The 23,474-nt window shown below is 35.9% G+C and overlaps 1 protein-coding gene across 2 annotated transcripts in view; it reads left to right on the top strand.

Annotated features, from left to right (window-relative positions):
* LOC138693065 (NFX1-type zinc finger-containing protein 1-like) overlaps positions 1–14,943 on the top strand; it is a 129,432-nt gene extending 114,489 nt beyond the window's left edge. The window contains exons 25-26 of one of the 2 annotated variants that reach the window (XM_069816638.1): positions 4,021–4,228; positions 14,315–14,943. In XM_069816638.1, the coding sequence (XP_069672739.1) occupies positions 4,021–4,228; positions 14,315–14,623 (517 nt within the window). In that variant the 3' untranslated portion in view covers positions 14,624–14,943. Of the gene's footprint in view, positions 1–4,020; positions 4,229–14,314 lie in introns of those variants that run through there. The other variant, XM_069816647.1, reaches the window with a different exon arrangement.
* The last annotated feature ends 8,531 nt before the right edge of the window (positions 14,944–23,474 follow it).

Raw genomic sequence — 23,474 nt, 5'->3', positions numbered from 1 at the left:
ATTGTATTCCATAGATCTTACATTAGCATTGAAGCTTTAAGATGTGGAGTAAGTCAAAATTTTACAACATTACAATTTTTTTGGCGAGATAAGGTGAGATGAGGTGGAGGATTCGCCACAGATTACCTAGCATTTGCCTTATGTTTGGGGAAAACCTCTGAAAAAACCCAACCAAGTAATCAAACAAAACAGGGATGAAGTGAGGTGAAGCCGATAACTCGTCATAGACCACCCGACATACGCCCCACAACTGGGGAAAACCTTGGAAGAAACCAATCAATCAGACCAAATGGAGGATCCAACACAAGCCCGAGCACGGCTCCAGATCAGCAGGCCAGCGAGTCTGCCGACTGAGCTACATTGGTGGCTCAACTAAAAATATACAATACATAGCAAGCAGATTATTAAATTTACAAACTTAAACGATTATTCATCAGTTGAGCTATAAAATATAATACATAGCAAGTAAGTTAATTCAATTTAAAAGCACAAACAATTCAATCAGTTGAGATATATAAAAATTGATAATACATATCATGCAAATTACTTCAAATTACAAGCATAAACAATTCATCAGTTGAGCTATACAGGTTACTATTCAATTTAAAGCATGTACAGTTCATCAGCCAAACTATACAAAAAAAAATTGCAATACATAGTAAACAGATTAATTCAATTTACAAGCATACTTTCGTTAAGCTATACAAAATTGTACAATTCAGTCAAGTAGATTAATTCAATTAAAAAAATTTAAATTATGGTTTATTTAACGACGTTCGCAACTGTAGAGGTTATATCAGCGTTGCTGGTGTGCCGAAATTTTTGTCTTGCAGAAGTTCTTTTACATGCCAGTAAATCTATTGATATGAGCCTGTCGCATTTAAACACACTTAAATGCCATCGATCTCGGCCGGGATCGAACCTGCAATCTCGAGCATAGAAGGCCAGCGCTATACCAACTGCGCTACTGAGGGCGACAATTCAATTTATAATCATAAACAATTCCTCAATTGAGCTGTACAGACTACTATTCAATTTACAGCCTATACAATTCATCAGCCAAACTATACATACATATACAATACATAGTAAATATATTAATTCATTTTACAAGCAAATACTATTAACTAGTGTGTGTAATCTATCTAATCACAAAGTTCTGGAAAATTTTACATTAAAGTTCATGAAACTGTATACTATGATAGTTCATATGAGCTTTTATATGAAATTTTTCAGAGCTTTGTGATAATAAATGGGTTGGCAATTAAAGAAAATAAACTTCACAAACAAAGAATTAATTACAGTTTCTCGCTCATTTGTTTATCACGATCTTATGAAATTTAGTGGAATTTTATTGTTACTTAATGCCAGTATTAGTTTTTTCTAGAGAAAAAGGTGGTGGAACTATGTGTAAACATTTTTGGAGCAAACAGGGAAATGATTACTGCCCAGTGCACCAGGAATTAAAGGCACAAACGTATTTCAGAAAAAAATCATGTTAAAACATAATTAAACCTTATTTATTTTTTACATATTAATATACCTTTCAGAAATCCATATTAGTATAAACTGATCCAGTTTGGATTAACAAAGACATTTACGAAACTACATACTGGTACCCAAAGTATTAGAAGATTTTACACAGTATAGCCATTACCTTCGTATTGTCTTCTTTCCTGCTACACTCTTTCCTTGTGACATCCATTGCAGTATGTCGGCCTTTTAGCAACCAAGATTTAACATTCTTATTAGGGTTGTTATTAGATCAGGCATCTCAAGGCCAACGCATAAAAATTGTTACAGAGAGCAAGTGTAGATAGCGTAATCAGCTGAAGAGATAAGCGCAATACACGAAGATAGCCAATCGCTGATTCATGTCACATGCATGAGAGAGCTAAGTTGCAATTGTCACAGAAGAAATTCCACAAAGCTGCACTTTTGAGTTGTACTGTCACAATAGACGGTTGTTTTCGGAAGGAATAAAATTTCTTAAGTAGTTTGCAGTAATAATAATAATAATAATAATAATAATAATAATAGTAATAATGATAATGATAATGATAATAATAATACTAATAATAACTTTATTTTCTAATTATATATTAATGAGTAAAAAGAAGTCTGAAGCATGAACAACCATACATGTTACGTAATTATTTAAGCACTGGCAACCCTACCCCATTATCTCCTGGCCTAGTTGCCTCATAAGTGGTGTCTTGTTGGTATCACTTGTGAGGATCAGACCTTTCTTCGTTCAGTTGACTAAACAACAACAATACTTCATTTTTAGTAAATGGTTTTTGGTATGTCTTCTTTTTTAAGTTTATACTATAGTTAATAAAATAAAATTCAATTAAATAGTAATAATAAAATTACAATTAAACATGTTGGTTGTTAAGGTATGTATTCTTACGATACGTCAATATTAATATAATAATTACAATAATAGTTAAATAATATGTTTCGTAATATTTTCAATAATTAACAATAACCAAAACATCTTAGAAATTCACAATTATTTTAAACTAGAACTATTCAAATCTTAAATCTGGTCTCAAATTCTTTTCTCAAGTTTTTCAGTACTTCATTATATTTGTTACTGGTCTTGATTCAAATTAGGTAACAATTAGATTAATGAAGTGGTAAATTTACTCCCACAAGCTCTATGAAAGCTTTTATTTCTATATATATTTGCGGTAATAAGGACATTCTTTCCTCGGAGATGGACACAATGACTGACTGTTACATCGTAGCGGTTGCAGATGTCTATTCAAACGTCGCAGTCAATGACGTCATCCGGAGATACACGAACTGCTCCCGCATCTTGTTCCACTCTTACATTAAAAAAGAGAGAGAGGAGTAAGTGCTCCGAGAAGGCCCTATTGAGACGTCTGTATTAGATGATCAAAAGAGGCTCAACAATTCAAATAAGAAGCAGGCTCCACATGATGTTAACTAGCAAGGGTGATCTCATTGGAGAGACAATGAAGTTGAGTTGGAAGAAGCATCACAATGTATTGGCGGTGCGAAATTTGGTTCTGTGTTGAAAAATATAACATGTTCCGCTAGAAAAAAAAAAAGCACTACTTAATGTCAATTTAATCATTCTTAGCTAGACAACAATGTCAAAATAAACAGTCTGGCTAGAAACTTACATGCAATAAAAAAGAACACATAGAACCAACTATATGGAAAGTGGAGTATACCTCCTAAAATTCCTTAAACTATATGATTCATTTTTCCACATGCGTGTATGCATTCAATCTGGGAAGAATATTGAAAGAATCAAGTTGAAAACGCACGTTCAATAAGATGCATGCAGATTTCGTGCCTACATGGTGCGCCATGTTGAACGTCATCTTCACTACGTATATAATTATATTAATTAATTAATATTAAATATCAATTCAATACTTAGGCCTGCTTGATTCTCAAAATTGTTGTTAACACTCCATAGACACTCGTTTTTGCTACTATTTTCAATAAAGCTAGTCGTACTTGCCGCCATTTTCAGCTTAAAAGGTCCACCATCACCAAACAAAACAATTTTCAGTTTATTTGCTGCCTCGTAGAACAGTCAGCTGCTCACTACGTGCAACTGTTGAACGAAATAATGCACAAGATATCCACGTTCAATGGGCATGCATAATTGAATGTGTTTCATTCAATCTTGCATGCATTGCTTGAATGTTTAAAATTGAAAGAAAAGTTGAACCATGTAGCTGCACCTTTAGATTACTGAAAGTACACAATCTCTGTTTCTTCTAGTTCTCATACCTTACATAACTTATTTCCTCTCTACTGAGACTATTAATCCTCGAATAATGCCTATTCTGGCATTTAGATCCCTTGCAATAATAATTTCTTCCTCCCTCCTCTTTCCCTTTCAGATATTTGTTTAATATTCTTGTTGTTCTTGGTACTGTTACCGATACTGCTACTACTACAAACATATATGACAGCTTATGTACTATTCATATGATACTGTTTAATTTTATCATAATGTATAAATTATTTCAGACACTTGAGTTGTCAAGAAGTAGATGATCTGAACATGGAGGTACAACGGTTTCACCGTATTGCTAATAGCAGCGTCCTTGAGAGTTTGTCTACTTTCGTAAGTTTGACTGGAGAATACAAAGAGGTGTACAAGAAAGAAATTTCAGATCCACTCATGTCAACAAAGAAATACACAATGGAATTGGATCAGGCCATCAAGAAAGAGCAGGTGATTACGCAACGCGAATTTTATTTCTATAAACAATGTCTGACATCATCATCATCATCATCATCATCCTAGTTGGTTATACTTATAATTCTACTCTATCCAGTGAATAAGCTGTTAAAAATCTACAGATAGAATTTCTGAATCTTAAATGGTCATGATTTCATAATATATTGAAATTATCTGTTTCTTTTGTAATCATTCTCTATTTACAGTTTACTTATGCACTTCGAGTTGTTGAAGTCAGAGTCTATAGTTAAAGTAGATTTTTAAGCATATTCCTATCTTCTTTCTATCCCCTGTCTATCTTCTTTCCTTCTTTCTACCCCTCATCATAGGAAGTCTTTATACTCATCTTCCTATACTGTAGGAATACCTCGCCTCTGGAATTCGTTACCTAATGACGTCAGGGACTGCCGGACTTTATCACAATTCAAAATTAAATTGGAAAATTTTGTCTTAGTTAATGTGTTTAGGTATTGCTAGAAGTATTGATTTGTTTGTTTGTTTTTTTTCTTTCTTTCCCACTCTAGATTAAAATTACAAGTTTCTTGTTTATGTTAGTTAATTAGTTAGGATACAATTAATTATGATACTTAATCACTCATTTAAAGTTTGTGTGACTGCAACCTGTGTATATTTTTGTGTAGCTTTACTTTGTATATAGTGTGTTTTTTTCCTCTGTTTATTTCTGTTGTATTTGTATTCCTGGTGTTGTGGAAGAGAAGGCCTGATGGCCTTAACTATACCAGAATAAATAAATAAATAATAATATCTGCTTAATGCACTTTTGCATTTGCATGTGAACCACACTTGTTATCCAAGCAAGTTCTTTGTAACTAAGCAGTGTGCATGCTGCAACTTCTGAAATGCGATGGAGTATTGTGTCTCGTTTCCGCTCTTGTGTGGTAGACCAGGAAATAAATATTCGATCAAAGTAATATGGCGATGCATTGTTTATAATAATATATCAAATAAATAGACATGTTTCTTTTCTCTGAAACTTTTACGGAATTCTTTTAGTCATAAAGTGCATAAAATATTATATTCTAAAGTTAATTGGTTTGTTTGATTGAGGTTGGGGGTCGGTTGGATTGAGGGGGTTGGGTTTTATGTATGTATGTATGTATGTATGTATGTATGTATTTATTAGCCGTCAGAATACAAGGATTCATGGCATCGTCAGATAACAATTACATGTTAATACAATAGTATAATAGTAATGTAAATAAATACAATAGTAATGACAACAATTATAATTACAACATAATAATAATCACTTTCTATCATTGCATATTTTATTATAATGACAATCTTGGCAGTTTAACTTATGACCAGCGTGCTTCTACCAGGTACATGAAGAGGAAGGTAAGGAGCAGTAAACAGGGAAAACAACAGCAATCAATAACAGTATATAAAATAGATATTGTTACATTTCCTTTCAAGATTTAAATTTAGGTACTCGTTTATGCTCAGTGGCATGTGCTTCAACAGTATATTTTTACCGATTTCTTGAAAATTTTTTGGGTACACTTCCTGATATGTAAGGGGAGCTTGTTGTATAATTTACAACTATTATGAGATATACTGTTAAGACTTCTGGTAAGCCTATGGTATTTTAAATGCTATTACTGGACGTTCTAGTGTTGTAGTCATGGTATTCAGAGTTTGGTATAAACTGTTTTGTATTCTGATGGATGTAACAGACTGTTTCTAGTACGTAGATACAGGGGACCGGTAGTATATTGAGCTCTTTAAAAATTCCTCTGCTCTCAGTCTGTATTGGAACTTGTTTCATGATTTTTATTATTCTCTTCGCTATTCAGCGAAAGTTATCATTCATAAAACAATAAGTTGCAGCCTTCGTCTCCTCTTCCATGAAAGACGGGGGAAAAAAATGTTGTTCAGCAATTCACAATGTCATTTGCTCTCTTGCATTCCAATATTTAAGCACAAATACTGGAAAACTGAGTAAATGTTGGACAGTGAAGAAAAAGATTTTGATACTTACCTTCATTGAGGTTACAAAAAAGCCACGTAGAAGATTCTGCAATACCAATTCTGTGTAAATGTTCGTTGACTCATTCATGGCCTGGAAGCAATCTGAATGTTGTCACCTCAAATTTTCATACAACTTCAGTTATTAAAGCACCCCAAATATCCTTAAAGTTTCAACCTTCTTTTTGAAAGAATACAGAACCATCCTACTCTGTTATCTCCTGGCTTAGTTGCCTCATGAGTGATGCCTTATTGGTGTCACTTGAGAGGTTCAGATATGTCCTTAGACAGTTGACTAAACAAACAAACAAACATTGGTGTTACGTGCTGTCTCTTCTCACTTTATAGATCTCTTGGGTATGGAACAACAAGTTTTGATGGAGAAATCATTGCAATAAGTGAAAGTCTCAGGAATCGTCTATGCCACATCAATAAATTTAGGAATGCAGTTATATTGTCAGACTCCAAAGCAGCTATTCTATCAATCGTCTCTAAACACACACCTTCATCTCACACAGCAGAAGTAACTAAAATGCTCTCTCAATTAATATCACTCAATAAAAGAATTGTATTCCAATGGATACCATCCCATTGTGGAATCCTGGGAAACGAGAATGCGGATGCTTTAGCAAAGAAGGGCAGCACTGCTACTTACAGACCTGTTACTAAATCTACGTATTACTCTGTGAAAAGATTTATTAAATCTACATACTTACACTTCAACAAACAAAATTTGATAACACAAGCTCAAGGGAAAAAATGGAACTATCTTCATCATAATCCACAGTTAATTCCCGATTTCCCACGAAAATCGTCTGTAGCTGCATTTAGATTGGCAACAGGCCATGATTGTTTGGCCAAATACTTGCATAGAATTGGAATATTTCAGTCCCCTAACTGCCCATTGTGCAACTCAAACCAAGAAATGGATTCGGAACACCTCAAAATCTGTACTTCAGTGTCTGGCCATGATAATATCTTTGAAAAATATTGGAGTTCAAGAGGTCAAATGACTTTATTGTCAAACGCCTGGCATTAGAAAACAACAACAACAAACAAATTTTGATAACAAAAGCTCAAGGGAAAAAATGGAACTCTCTTCATCATAATCCACAGTTAATTCCCGATTTCCCACGCAAATCGTCTGTAGCTGCATTTAGATTGGCAACAGGCCATGATTGTTTGGCCAAATACCTGCATAGAATCGGAATATATCAGTCCCCTAACTGCCCATTGTGCAACTCAAATCAAGAAATGGATTCGGAACACCTCAAAATCTGTGCTTCAGTGTCTGGCCATGATAATATCTTTGAAAAATATTGGAGTTCAAGAGGTCAAATGACTATTGTCAAACGCCTGGGATTAGAAAACAACAACATTGTTATTTTCACTGATTAACTTGATAACTTCTTTACTGCAAACATTAGATAATTACTTGGCTGACTAGTTTCGAAGTGATATTCTTCATTGTCCAAAGCCTAGTGAAGGTCCCACGCTATCTTCTGGTTTTCCTGTCGTAGTGGGGTGTGCTCATGATTGTGTCCAAAAGGGTGTGTGCTTTGAAATGCAGTAGTGTTCAGGATTTGATTTGAATGTGTTTTTGTATGTTATTTTATTGCCACTGGCCTCGCAATCAGTCTTGATTTCTGCTGAGTGGCCTATCCTCTCTAGGCTCTTGCGTGTGCTCACAATGTTAAAATCTAAATGTATTCAAAATTAATAAACACTATAAATAAACACTATAATGATTCTCTTAATAATATCTACTGACACGTCCATATCTGTGGAGTAATTGTTAGCAAGTCTGGCCGCGAAACCAGATGGCCCGGGATCGAATCACGGTCAGGGCAAGTTACCTGGTTGAGGTTTTTTCCAGGATTTTCCCTCAAACCAGTATGAGCAAATGCTGGGTAACTATCGGTGCTGGACTTATCTCATTCAGACGCTAAATAACCTGAGATGTTGATACAGCATCGTAAAATAACCTCTACTGACACATTCCAAATGCGGACTCCCCTGCACATGCTTAATGTAATATTGTCATCCTCTTAACAGCTTCTCTCTTTATAATAAAGCGTAAATTTAAGCATAGGGGAAATAAACTAATGGCCTAATGCCATCAGCAGCTGTGTACCTGGTTGTAATGAGTGCATTTTAGATTTAAAGATTTAGATTTATTTATTTAATAATAACATATACATAAAAACGTTACATTAAAATACCCCGAAAGAGCAAAGCTCGTGTTCGGGGACAGTTCCGTTACATAGATATACATACTTTGTAGAGAAAATACTTAAGAAAAAAGCTCACATAAAGATGATAATAAAATTAGTAAATAATAATACTAGTAATAACTGAGTGAAAAAAGAGACGATGTTGAGATTGTTGGATTAATATTAAATTATTATTAGCATTGTTTCTATAATTAACATGGAGGCATGAGGTCATTAGTGTGCTATTACAATTCACTCTGGCTCCACCTCTACTTGATTTGATTTGATATTTAATCATCATAAGCTTCATGGATTGGATGGACCCTTTGATTTGTTCCTCTCTAAGATTTATAGCTGTTCCCGCCAATGTTTCATAGGTCTTCCAATTTTTCTTTTTCCCTGTGGTTTGTACCTGTATGATTGTAATGGGATTCGGCTTTTTGGCATTCACTCTAAATCAGTAATCATCAGCACTTGCTGAAATGGGTAACGGGTAAGCAGTGCATCGTAATATGCCCCGTCATGTAGCAGGAAGAAGAAGAGAGCATATCTGCCAGAAGCCATGGATGCACCATAGTGCAGTCTCTTATCTGCGGGTAAGAAACACTAGCCCGAGGGTGCTCTGTGCTGATGACCAATGCTCTAAATGTAAATACCAGTTTGTTCTGCATTCGTCTATTTTTTTTTTTTTCTAATATAGGTACTTGAAATGTTTAATTCCTGATGTATAGACTCATTTGTACTATGATCAAGAAGAGTATTTTATCAGAGGTCTATGTAATCTTATTTCTACGGATATGCTCTTCTTCTGTGAAGTTGTTAAAATCCAATTTTTTTTTATCTATATAAGAATGTAGGCAATATTAAAGTTTTACATAATTTTAAAAAATGTAGGCAATATTAAAGTTTTACATAATTTTAAAAGTTTGCCAAGTTAGCTCTGTGGTAGCGTGTCTGCCTCCAGACTAGTCCACCCGGGTTCGATTCCCAGCGAGGTCAGAAATTTCCATGTAAAATTTCTACCTCGGAACTAGGAGAGATAGCAGTACACAACTTCTAATCACTAGATTGTGCACTAATATGCCTGGGTTAAATCCCAATATTCTCCGCAGTGCATATGAAGAGAAGGCATATATTACTGTTAATAGTGATTTGCCCGTCAGACAGGGACGTTGAGCCTGGCGGGCCTCTCGGTACTATTCGACAGCAGTAGGCTACATGCCGGCACCGAGTTTCTCTTTCTCTTTTCTTCATCTTCATCAACAACACTCATTCCCTACACTACACTTACACGTAGACTCACCCTAGTAAACGGTATAACTCTACACAGATAAATATCTTGTACATTGGCTAGTTCAGTCTTCTTGGCTGATGTTATACCGCCAGCATTCCATTGTAAGATGTTTAGTTGATTCTGTACCATTAAAGTAGTCCCCGCCCGGAGATCCGATTGGGGGACTATTTTACCTCCGGATAATTTTACCTTAAATTTCTATTCTATTCTATCAATACTCTCTAAACACACACCTTCATCTCAAACAGCAGAAATAACTAAAATGCTCTCTCAATTAATATCACTCAATAAAAGAATTGTATTCCAATGGATACCATTCCATTGTGGAATCCTGGGAAATGAGAATGCTGATGTTTTAGCAAAGAAGGGCAGCACTGCTACTTACAGACCTGTTACTAAATCTACGTATTACTCTGTGAAAAGATTTATTAAATCTACATACTTAGACTTCAACAAACAAAATTTAATAACACAATCCCAAGGGAAAAAATGGAACTCTCTGCATCAAAATCCACAGTTAATTCCCGATTTACCACGAAAATCGTCTGTAGCTGCATTTAGGTTGGCAACAGGCCATTATTGTTTGGCCAAACACCTGCATAGAATTGGAATATATCAGTCCCCTAACTGCCCATTGTGCAACTCAAACCAAGAAATGGATTTGGAACATCTCAAAATCTGTGCTTCAGTGGCTGGTCATGATATCTTTGAAAAATATTGGAGTGCAAGAGGTCAAATGACTTCATTGTCAAATGCCTGGCATTAGAAAACAACAACAACATATATCATGTACAACATGGCCCTCTGAAGTGGTGTGCAACTAGAAAAATGGATCAGATTCCTGCCATCTATCCGCAATATGCGGAACCTGAATCACATAAAGTGAAGTGGGTAGGCATTAGATACATACATACATCATTTTAAAATAGTTTCTTTCGTCACTTTTCTCAATATAGTTCGTTCAATTGTGCCAATAAATTGTAAAAATTTTGCTAATTTGGATTCTAAATCATTTGATGATTGCAGCCCAGATAATTAAACCTATGAACTTGTTCTAATATTTCAGTTCCTATAATGATTTTTGTTCTGATGTCACCATCCTAACAAAACCAGATTTTTTTGTCTTTGTGGAGATTTCTAAATTATCCACGTTGAATCTTTCGTACACTACTTTTAACACCTGAATATAAATAATTGATTAAATGGCGATCTTACTCGTGTTAATTGTGTAAGCATGTGCGGCTTACTTGATTAAATGGCGATTTTACTCGTTGTAATTGGCAACAATCGAACGCACCCACACAACAGGTAGCGAAGTTCGAGATGACGCCGAGATCTAGTAGGCTCTGAGGATGGTGTGAAGATACATCGAAACAGCTGTAAGCCGCACATGCTTACACAATTAACACGAGTTAGATCGCTATTTAATCAATTATTTCTAAATTAAATTCTCTTTATATTATATTACATAATGTGTCAATTCTGTAATACGAGGGGGATCCAGGAAATAACGACCGTTCGCGCATACCCGCCGCGCAGCTGACTTCCCTTCCTTGTTTGAAGGTCAACTGGCTTCCTTAACATGTGTTCTCATAATGTTGTGAGTACTGGTTGTAACAAGTCGCCATTGTGCATTTTGTGTTACTTCAAAATGAACGACGTGATTGATAATCCCGCCAACTGTGAGGTGAGGAGTGTGATTCGATTTTTGAATGCCCGACATTTGAAACCTGCAGAAATTTACCGGCAATTGAAGGAAGTGTATGGTGATATTGTAATGAATGAAAGAAATGTGAGAAAATGGTGCGAAATGTTCAACAATGGGCGAACAAATGTCCACGATGAAACTCGACCCGGACGCCCATCACTCATCACAGAAGACCTGAAGACTAAAGTGAACGACAGAATCTTGCAAGACAGGCGCACATCACTCGATGAATTGCATATTGCCTTTTCTGATATTTCTCGTTCTTTACTTGGTGAAATTGTGTCGCAACATCTTGGCTACCACAAAATCTGTGCACGATGGGTTCCACGGCAACTGAGTGACCAACACAAAACTCAGAGAATGGCCTCAGCATTGACATTCTTAATGCGATATCACACAGTTGGAGACGCCTTTCTTGATCAAATTGTGACTTGGGATGAGACCTGGGTGTCTCACAACACCCCAGAGACCAAGCGCCAATCACGTCAGTGGCATCATCCCTCATCACTCAAGAAACCGAGAAAATTCAAACAGACTCTCTCAACACAAAAAGTCATGGCTACTGTCTTTTGGGATCGCAAAGGTGTTCTTTTGCTAGATTTCATGCCAAAAGGCACTACGATCAATGCAAATCGTTATTGTGAGACTTTACGAAAACTACGGCGAGCCATCCAAAACAAGAGGCGAGGAATGCTTTCGAGAGGAGTTGTGCTTCTTCACGACAACGCCCGCCCGCACACTGCTGCTTCAACTTGATAATTGCTGGATCAATTCGGTTGGGAAATCTTTGATCATCCGCCTTATAGTCCAGACCTTGCTCCTAGCGATTTTCACCTTTTCACTAAGCTGAAAGACTTTCTGGGTGATACGGGTTTTGGAAGTGATGAAGAGTTGAAGAAGACAGTGAACACCTGGCTTAATGAACTGGCGGCAGAGGAGTATAACACGGGAATTCTAAAGCTAGTGAAAAGATACGACAAATGTTTAAATATAGGTGGTGATTATGTAGAGAAGTAAAGGAAGCTTCAGTTATGTAACAGACTTTGTTTTTCGAAATAAATATATATTTTTTAATTATTACAAGAAAACGGTCGTTATTTCCTGGATCCCCCTCGTATATTTGGTGGTTTTAATAATTTCTCAAGCCAGACTATATATAATTTATTTCAAGAAATAGTCTGCCCAGGCATCCTGGGTTGCCAAAAACACAGAATAACACACATATAAGAATAGTAATGATTACAGTAAGATAGATGAGCCAAATTTAAATGTGAACTAGGAGCTTAAGTTTAAGAAATAATAAATTTGTACATATATTTGTAACAATCACACACTAACGAATAGAAAAGGGGGGGGGGGTATTATGATATTCCGTATAAATGATTTTTCAGAATTGCCACAGACCCTTTAATGGTTGAAGTAATTATTTTTGGAATGATGTCATGGATTCCAAATGTTTTGATAGTGTTTACAGTTGATCGTGGGATGGTGCCCCTCGCTCCGATCATTAAACCATGTACTTCCCAGGTGTCTTCCATCTGATATTTTTCTCGAAAATACGGAATAGTAGGCTCATAAATTTGTTGTTTTTCTTTGTTGACCTCGGATGGTTGGGTCTGGCTCATCTCAAATCTAACAGTTGGGTCCAGTATAAAGCCTTTATTATTAGTCTTGTCTAGAGCCACGATGTCCGCTCTTCTAATTCCGCCGCCTTCAAACGCAACGCAGTGCACCTCTTCATGGACCTCGAAGGATTTGTTTCTAAGGGCTTGTGCTATTAGTTTTCGGATGTTATGATGGCGTGAATTTCTCAGGAGTTCTCCATGCTGACAGGATCCTAGGACGTGTGCTAAGGTTTCAATCTCGTTGCAGTATCTGCAACGGAAACCGTCCAAGGATCTCCCATGAAGACTTCTCACTGGTGCTACGTTAGCATTCATCTTAATTGCGTCCCGCCATTCAGAGGAAGATAGACCCTCCTTAGAAAAAATCCATTTATTTCCGGGAGTATATTCTTGAAATAAAATAACACCTTATCCTTTATGTGGAAGCGCACATCATTTGTCATAATCTTGTTTCCTAAGATTTTGTCGTAGTTTATGGACATTGATGTTACTTATATCCAGATCTTCAGGTGGAATTTTTAACTTCCTGGAACATACTTTCTTTTCTGCTGCTATGTTCCTTGTAGAAACGACAAGAGGATTCGAGGTTCTCAATAATGTGTTGCAAATATTGAGATGCTGTAAATATGCTTCCCATTGAGCTTTGAAAAGGCTGAGACCCTTATATTTACGTTCGGTGTACAACATCGCATCTGGCGTGTCTCCTGGCAAACATAAAATTTCCTTCACCGAACTTTTAATTAACTTATCCACATCTTCGAGAAACCAGTCAGAAAGCTGGTGAAGGGGAGCATTTTGAAGAGGATAAACAAGTATAGGCCAAATATACATATTTAAAACGTTGAGTTTTTGTTCTGGTTTCAGAAGATAAGTAGATGTTAAAGCTTGGATCTTATTATTTAAATTATTGATTACTTTGGCAATGTCAAACTTAATTTCATCAGAAAAATTAATCCCAAGGTATTTGATTCGTTCATCTCCATCAATACTATTAACAATTGATCCTCCATGATTCAACGTCGTACTACTTAATTTTCCTTTCTCGATAACGATGGTTTGAGTTTTAGATTCATTTAGACTTAATCCGATCTGCTGTAATGACCGTTTTGTCATGGTAAATATTTCAGATGCAGCAATTGTACTTTTAGCTACAATTTAATTTGATTTTATATTTTATGTAACTTTATTTGATATTTGATATTTTATTAGGTATGTTTATACATGTAATATACAACTTAATTCTGTTTGCAGGATAAATTCAGTAAAATATTGAAGATGCAGCAAGTCCTTCGAGATGAGGAAAGAAAGCAAATTGTGAAAGCAGTTGGACTGAAGCAAGGCCATTGGTTCAAGTGTCCAAATGGACACATTTATGCAATCGGAGAATGTGGTGGAGCCAATGGAATTGGGAAATGTGCGGACTGCGGGGCCGAGATAGGTGGTACAAATCATAGGCTTCTTCCTGGCAACACATTAGCAGGAGAAATGGATGGTGCCTCATTTCCTGCTTGGTCAGATGCAGCAAATATGGCGAACTATCAATTTGACGGGCTTCTTTGATTCATTGCGAAATACAAGTGAACAAAAAGTATTTATCAGTTTCACCATTGTAGATATAATATACCAGTAATCAAGTTAAAGAATTAATGAAAGATCGCAATGAAGTAATCAGAGAACATAGTTGATAGTATAAAACCAAAGAAAGTAAAAAATTAGAAATTATATTTATAAATTGAGGAGCTTATTCTTGAAATATGTATACAGTTGATAGCAGTTGCATGATACTTCATATTGTGTTCAAAACATAAAACTTGGTACACACTATTCCGTCCAGGTTTTCTTGGTATTGGAAAGTTCTTAGAAAATGTTGCCTTCAAAATGCAGTGATCAGTCTCCTCTAGTTAACAATTTTGAGAATATGACAGTTTTTAACATAAAAATAGATAGTGAGAATAACTCGAATGCTTTCAATAGATATCTCGTATTGTTTTCCTTTTTTAGGAGTTTTAAATGCTGTAACTAGAGATTCTCGAGCTACAGACCCAAATGGAAAGATGAAATTTTTTATCATTGCTAAATAATAAGTTTATCTAGATAAGTAGGCTATTTTAGTGCTAATTAAAAAAAAAACTGGTATACTGTAATCCAGATTTTATATATATGTAAAACAAAGGTTTTTAATATACAAATAGAAATAAATTTACACCATTTTTCGGTCAATTTAGAACAGTTTTATAATATTATACTGTATTTTTTAGGAATATCAATAGGGGACATACTATAAAGAGATCTCATGGGTATTAGGAACTCGATTTTTCTTACTAAAGGTACAGTCACACGTCGCTGCGCAACTTTTGTACTGCAGCTGCAAAAGTTGCGTGTCGTGTTCACACGTAAGCCAAAAGTAGCAAGCTGCACGCTACTTTTCGTGCTGCACAACCCAAGTGCAGCAAAAGTTGCAACTGGAGGTTGCTAGTCTGTTCACACACAAAGCGCTACTTTTGCAGCCGCAGTCATGCTTCAGGTTTCCATCTCCGTGTTGACTTCTCAATATATATTTTGTGGTTATGTTCGCATTATTAAGAAACTCATGCGAAAGCTTACTTATCTATTATTTGCTTTTCTGCCCTAACTAGTATTCAGAAATTGCCATTATTTTTACTGTAAAGCTTTTAAAAAACGCCTATATACTTAAATGATAACCAACAGCATATTCACGTAATCAATGTTGGCAACCCTCCTGTTTGAAACTACGCTACATAAAATAAAAAAAATGAATTATATCGTCAGCAAATATGCTCAGATTGTGTTGTGCATTTAATAACTGTTACAAATAATTTATTTTCATCACATCTAACATTAAAATACATCCAAACAATAAAAGTATCATTGGCACATATGGGTGGCAACACTGGTCGCAACCACAGCAAAAGTTTCAACAAAACCAATATCAAAAATGCTGCGGCTGCAACCCTGAGAACCCTGTTCACACATCGCTACTTTTAAACTGCGCGCAGTATGAAAAAGTAGCGAGCAGCAGGTTCGGCAGCCGCTACTTTTCGGGTTGCACCGTTGTTCACATGTCGCAGTATGAGAGTTGCGCAGTTTTTTGTACTGCATCGCTGCAAAAGTAGCGACATGTGACCGTACCTTAAGGAAGAACCATATATCAATGTAAGAAAGGAGGCAACTGTAATTTCTGAAGCCTGGATGGAAGTTGGTGAAAATGGAATGAGTGAAGCTATAGTGCTGTGATATCCAATACTAAAATTTAAAAAATGCAGTGATTCTTTGCTGTGATATTCAATACTGAATTTTAAATAATGCAGCAATTCTTTTTTTAAACTACATGCTGTCTTAAAGCCTGCTTCCACTTAGCGGAATCGAACCAAATTGAATCGAAACAAAAAACATCTGCCTCCGCTCCAGTGGCGGCCAGTGAGTCATTCTGGTGGTGGTGCGAAAAATGAAAAAAAGGTTTTACGCAAATTACCCTAGTGAAACTGATAATCGCAGCTCACATTTACATTACATGTTAAATAAAACACATTAATTAAACCAGCTATTTACCAGGTGTATAGTTAATAATGCATCTAGTAACAGTTACAATAACATTTCCGAAACTAATAACGAAATTTACAGATACAGATAATGCAAAACTTTCACAGTATTGTTAATCAAATACAAATAAATTTTATAACTAATAAAATTACTGACAAAAACACACGAGATAAACATTGATATATATAATAAACGAACACATTTGCATTTTATTTAACAGGCTGATGAATCCAAGGCAGCGGCCTGAATAACACATGTTCATGTCCTGCATAGATCTCATGTATCGTTAACAAAAGCATCAATACTATAGCAACAGTGTAGCGATATTTAGTTGCCGCAAAATAAAACAAATATTACACAACATTAACGAACAGTGTTACATAATATGAAAAAAATATTTATCTTTCTAAAAAGAACCATGACTATCTCTGCGTTCAATATAGTTAAATGGATAATACTTTACACATTCAAATCCAAGTTATGTGCATTAGTTTTGAAATGGCAACATTACATTAACATTTGGCACGGAACTGTAACGTGTTTTCATGAAAGTCTGCGGTTGATGGTTCCCTTCCTAACATCTCCAACAACCCTGTCATCTAGCGAAATTTCTGCATTACTGTGCTCTAGCAGGCGGAATATTAACTACTGAGTCAAACTGAATTCGTCTCAAAGTCTGCCATAAGAAACGTATATAAACTAGAATCATAAGCCTTTTGTACAGTGTTATATGGACGTAGGCAGTGCCACACAGAAGTGGCTCCAAAGTTCGGAAAAACGCTGCAAGAGTGCGTCCCGATCTGTGTGTGCGCTCGTTCAGATGAAATACGAATAAAATGTGTAGAAATAAACTATTACAACTGCTTTTTAGGATATTATTTTTTGTTTATTTCATTGGCGGTGCCATAGCACACTGGCACTACCCCAAAAGCCGCCCCTGCTCCGCTCACATCTAGTGGAACCAAACCGAAGCGTGTACAGATTAAAATGGATCGCATAATGGCTTTAGCATAACTAGGTGAAAAGGTGAGAAGAGAGGAAATGAGTATCCAAAACAAGGAAAGGAAATCTGGATTCATGATATTTTAACGGGAAATTTTCACTTTGTTTGACTAAATTCTGAGAGATGAAGCAAAATTTTGTTCTATAGCACTTCTTTAGATTTTAATTTATATCTGATGTTTCCGTTAATTTACTTATTTCACTTCAATCATTATCACGGGAATTTATTACAATAGTAATTTTGTGTTTTGTCATACAATAGCGGATAATTTTGAATGAAATTTATTAATTTTCCTTCATTCATATTATGAATTGTAATTTTCTATATACATATTATTTCAGCAATAATTCACAGAACTCAAATTACGCTACCAAAAATGGATGTGACTCATTTGTTTTTTCACGAAGACTTCACAAGAACATATGATCATACCCGAAACAAAAAATTCTGTTCTGGCAATGGAATAAATATTCTACCTCATGAATTCTGTTTGGCTCGATTCGATGCACTGATTTCTGCTATTTCCCATTTAAATACATTGTGAAGAGAAATTGTGTTCAATTCGATTTTGCTAAGTGGGAGCGGGCATTTATAAATCATCACCAATGTCATTACCATCATCTTAAAATTTCTAAATATTTGAGATAAAGCTGTCAGCAATGAGAATAAATGAATTGCTTATTTCGAAAACATAACTTGTGACTTTTTTTTAATTTTGCGTTTTTTAGCCAAACTTCTTTCTCTTCCTTCCTACATCGTAATTCGTTCTTCTTCATTCACAGCAGCAGCTCTGATTCATTTGTTTAGTTTGAAATCGTCACATGAGCATCGGATGTTATCTTTACAAAACAAACTCAGCTTCGGTCTGCATGTGGCTAATGAAGAAAATGATCTTGATCTTTATCTTCATTAAGGTTACAGAAAAGGCATTCTGCTTTGGGGCTGTGTAACCTAGGAAAGGTACTCTAGTCACAGATTATTTAATGTGGTAATATTAAGATCACTTTTTCTGCAGAACTGAAGCAGTCAGAGGGAGCAAAATAATGTATCATTAGAAGAATTCATTTTGTTTTTTTTTCCGTAATATTTTTTATATACTAATTCCGGGCTTAGAATATGTTGTCATGTAAACAAAAGCACGTGTATTAGTAAAATCCTATTGGCTGATGGAACCTTACAACTTTTGTACTACTTAGGGTAAGTGAAAATGTAGTTCGCCATGTATTTCGCAAAATCAACAATGCAGAAGCACATTCGATGACAGGACGAAGTTTAAGATCTGAATTACGGCGGAGGTCGTTTAATAATTGGTGTCGTCCTCCACAAAAAGGTAAAGGAGTGGTAACTTACAGTGAAGATCCAAAAAACAACTCTTGGATTAGTAATAGAAGAGGGATATCATCCTCAGAGTGGACCAATGCCATAAAGATATCCACAAACATCGCAGCAGTATGATCGGTGCCAGGTCGTTCCTTCCAAGATCAAAACTGTCGTCATCCAGGATGCAGCGAAGTAGAAACCCTTGGGCATGTTTTGGGAAGCTCCATCGCAACCACCCTTCGGAAGACAAAGTGGGAGGTTTACGAAGAAGTGCAGTGCTTGGCTGAGAATGGGTCAACGAGAAGAGCAGACATTATAGCCATTGATCGCCAGAATTAAAGAAGCCTCATTCTTGATCCCACTGTCCGTTTTGAGAAGGATGATCAATAAGCCAATAACGTTAACGATGAAAAGCAGTCTATTTACAATCCATGTATTTCTCACTTCATTGAGAGAAACAAAATGGATATTAATACATGGGAAGTGAAAGGACTTTTTTTTGGCGCTAGGGGAGCTTCATTTAAGTTAACCAAAATGGTTGCATGGAAATATCATATGTACTTCGGTACATTAAAATAATATATATATGCGTAAATCACTTCGTAATTTAAGACGGCGCTTATTCCGTCGGATCCCGGCCAACTAGTCACTCATAACGAGTGCACCTCAGCACATGTGTGGACTTCGGTCTTACGTTCATAGACATCTATGACGTAGTGCAGTGGGCGGCCACTAGAGGGAACCCAAGAGTTGGAGCTTAATCTGAGACGATTCTGTCCGACGTCGGGGTTGTATCTGGTGTGGCTTAGTGGATAAAGCATCAGCACGTAGAACTGAAAACCCAGTGCCGGAGAGAATTTTTCTCCGTTCCATTACCCTTTCATCGCAAAACTATTTTCCTTTCTCTTAAATTTTTTAATGAAGACATTAACAAAATTTGCCTAATGGTAATGAGAGATTCATTATCCATTTTACACAATCACTTTTATAACACTACGTAATATTTTTTTTTTTTTTTTACTTCACTTCATTACTCTTCAATGTACTTTCATCTCATGTTTCTCCGAAATCAAATTGTACTTTATTTTTTAATTTATCATTGTGCCGTATTCTCCCGCTAATCATATTGTATTTTATTTTTAATTTAACCTCTGCTTTGTATTCTGGATCCTAATGGTCAGCCGTAGATGTCGGCCAGATGTTCCAAATTGTGGAATTTGTGTGTGTTCAATACAATCATAACAATGTAAAACAATTTTAAACATTGTTTAATTATATCATTATGAAAACCTGTCATAAATTCATAAATATTTAACATATTATAATTATGGCATGTAGTGCATGTCAGAAAATGCTCTAGAAGGAAGGAGAAGAGCGGAAATTTAAATTTCAGTTTTGCAAGATGGCTGCTCGCATAGAATATGTTAAGCATCGGAAAGGCAAACTGTTGAGAAGTGGCGAAAAGCAAATTGTTCTAAATGTGTTCAGTAAATTCTGTGAAAAGTATTCAGGATATAGTAAATTTGACGGCAAAGTTTACTGATGTTTCTTCACCAAGCATTAACTCTACATGCAGTGAAGTGATAAATAAAGGGCATTTATCTACACCGGGTAAAATGCGTAAACACAGAACACCTGTGACAGAAGTGCAATGTGACGAGTTTGTAAGAAGTGCAGTGTGTCGTAAAGTGCATCACTTTTTTGAAATGAACGAGCCACCTACAAGAAATAAAGTAATGACTTATAAATAATGATCCCGGCTTGCCGAACTTCAAGAAGACAAGTCTTCACAATATACTGCGGGAGATTGGGTTTGAGTTTATACAGAGAAATACAAAGAACATTATTGTTGACCGCAAAGATATATTATTGTGGCGTAGAAAGTATTTAAGGAAAATACGAGAATATAGGCGAGAGGGACATGTTATATTTTTTTTGACGAGATGTGGATCAACGAAGGTAATGCAGTTTCTAAAGTGTGGGTAGATTCTACCATAAAATAAAAATAAATAAAAAAACCGGCATTTTTGTCAGGGCTAACTACCAGGTTGAAAAATCCAATTGGGAAAGGTAGGCGTCTCATTTTACTTCACATAGGAAGTGAAGATGGTTTTGTGGAGGGTGGGGAGTTCATTATGGACTATCATGAAGAGATGACCGGCGATGTCTTCATAAATTGGTTTAAAGGAATTTTGTCTTCGCTTGCACCTATAGTCCCGACGCTGTTATTTCCGGCATGATTCAGCCTCTTTGCTTACGTCTTAGAAAGTGAAGGCTCTATAAAGTCTAGGTAGGTAGTATTCGCCATTTTTGTTCTTACGTTGCCGAGCTACCATACGAGGAATCTATTTGCAACACCGTTAAACATTATCACGTCGTTACTCCTACGATAATAAATCAAACTCAATGTAATTCAGCAAATAATTGAGCGGCAAATAACGTCTTTGTGTGCTTTCTGCGAACGCCAACTAAAGAGCTAAAATGGCGGGCGATTATATTAAGTATTTATCGAGCCTTAAGAAATGAATCAGCAAATCACAATACGCACACGTTTAAATGTAGCCGACCTGCAACGCGATTGGCTGCTGGAAATTAGAGCGATGGGACTATAACAGTGTAATTATTATGGACAATGCATCCTATCATAGAGTGAAGTTGGATCGCGTTCCCACTAAGCTGAAAAAAAGATATGATCGAGTGAATGGATGTGAAAGGTATAGGATACAGGACGGACATGGTGAAGGACGAACTAATAAAACAGATAAAGACAGCTAATGTTAACAACAAGTCGACAAATATGTTGTGGATTCTATGGCAGAACAGACAGGTCACACAGTGTTAAGACTCTTCCTTATCACTGTGTATTAAATCCCATAGAAGCTGTTTGGAGCAAAGTGAAAGGGTATGTTACTTACTTACAAATGGCTTTTAAGGAACCCGCAGGTTCATTTCCGCCCTCACATAAGCCCGTCATCGGTCCCTATCCTGTGCAAGATTAATCCAGTCTATCATCATATACCACCTCCTTCAAATCCATTTTAATATTATCCTCCCATCTACGTCTCGGCCTCTCCAAAGGTCTTTTTCCCCCTCCAGTCTTCCAACTAACACTCTATATGCATTTCTGGATTCGCCCATACGTGCTACAAGTCCTGCCCATCTCAAACGTCTAGATTTAATGTCCTTAATTATGTCAGGTGAAGAATACAATGCGTGCAGCTCTGCGTTGTGTAACTTTCTCCATTCTCCTGTAACTTCATCCCTATTAACCCCAAATATTTTCCTAAGAACCTTATTCTCAAACACCCTTAATCTCTGTTCTTCTCTCAAAGTGAGAGTCCAAGTTTCACAACCATAAAGAACAACCGGTAATATAATATTGTTTTATAAATTCTAACTTTCAGATTTTTTGACAACAGACTAGATGCGTTTAATTTCCTCCCGAGTGTCATTTATATTTGTTACTGTTGCTCCAAGATATTTGAATTTTTCCACCTCTTCAAGGATAAATCTCCAATTTTTATGTTTCTATTTCATACAATATTCTGGTCACGAGATATAATCATATACTTTGTCTTTTCAGGATTTACTTCCAAACCTATCTCTTTACTTGCTTCAAGCAGAATTTCTGTGTTTTCCCTAATCGTTAGTGGATTTTCTCCTAACATATTCAACTTCTCTCTTAACCGACTCGTACGCCTTTCTGAAATCTATGAATAACTGATGTACTCCCATTTTTTCTTCAATATCTGTCGAATATAAAAAAATATGTTCAATAGTCGACCTATTACGCCTAAAACCGCACTGATGATCCCCAATAATTTCATCTATGTACGGAGTTAATCTTCTCAAGAGAATATTAGACAAAATTTTGTACAAAGTCAACAAAAGTGATATTTCTCGGAAGTTACCGGTACCACAGTTAGTCTTTTCCCCCCTTCAAAATAGGTACAATTATAGACTCCTTCCATTGTTCTGGTACAATTTCCTTTTCCTAAACAGCAAGTACAAGTTTATAAATTTCGCTAGATAATGCGCTTCCACCCTCTTGTATTAATTCTGCTGGAATTTGATCGATACCTGGAAACCTGTACTTTTTCAGATTTTCTATCGCATTTTCAACTTCTGAAAGTGTGGGTTCGGGTTTAAATGGATCAGCAGTTTGTATTTGAATTTTGTCCCGATCATTTCTAGTTGGCCAATGTACATTTAGTACATAGTTGCCCAAAATAGTTTTTCCATCTGTTCAGGATTGAATGAGTCTGCAACCAAGTAACCATTCTCATCCTTGATCACATTTACCCTTGCCTGATATCCTTCTTAAATTCCTTTATACGGTACCCTTATATGAATCTCGAATGTTTTTATTCTTACTGCAATCAACTCTGGATATAGTGAACTCGGTTATAGTGAACATCCGGCTATAGTGAACCTATCTGCATACCATACATTAAAAAGGACATTAATATTTCCGTTTATAGTGAATCCTCACTTCAGTTATAGTGAACCTAAAACTATAACTCCCCA

The sequence above is a fragment of the Periplaneta americana genome, chromosome 2 (genome assembly GCF_040183065.1).
Source record: "Periplaneta americana isolate PAMFEO1 chromosome 2, P.americana_PAMFEO1_priV1, whole genome shotgun sequence".
Lineage (NCBI taxonomy): Eukaryota > Metazoa > Arthropoda > Insecta > Blattodea > Blattidae > Periplaneta > Periplaneta americana.
Note: the sequence above shows the minus strand (reverse complement) of the source record. Positions and strands in the feature narration are given on the sequence as shown.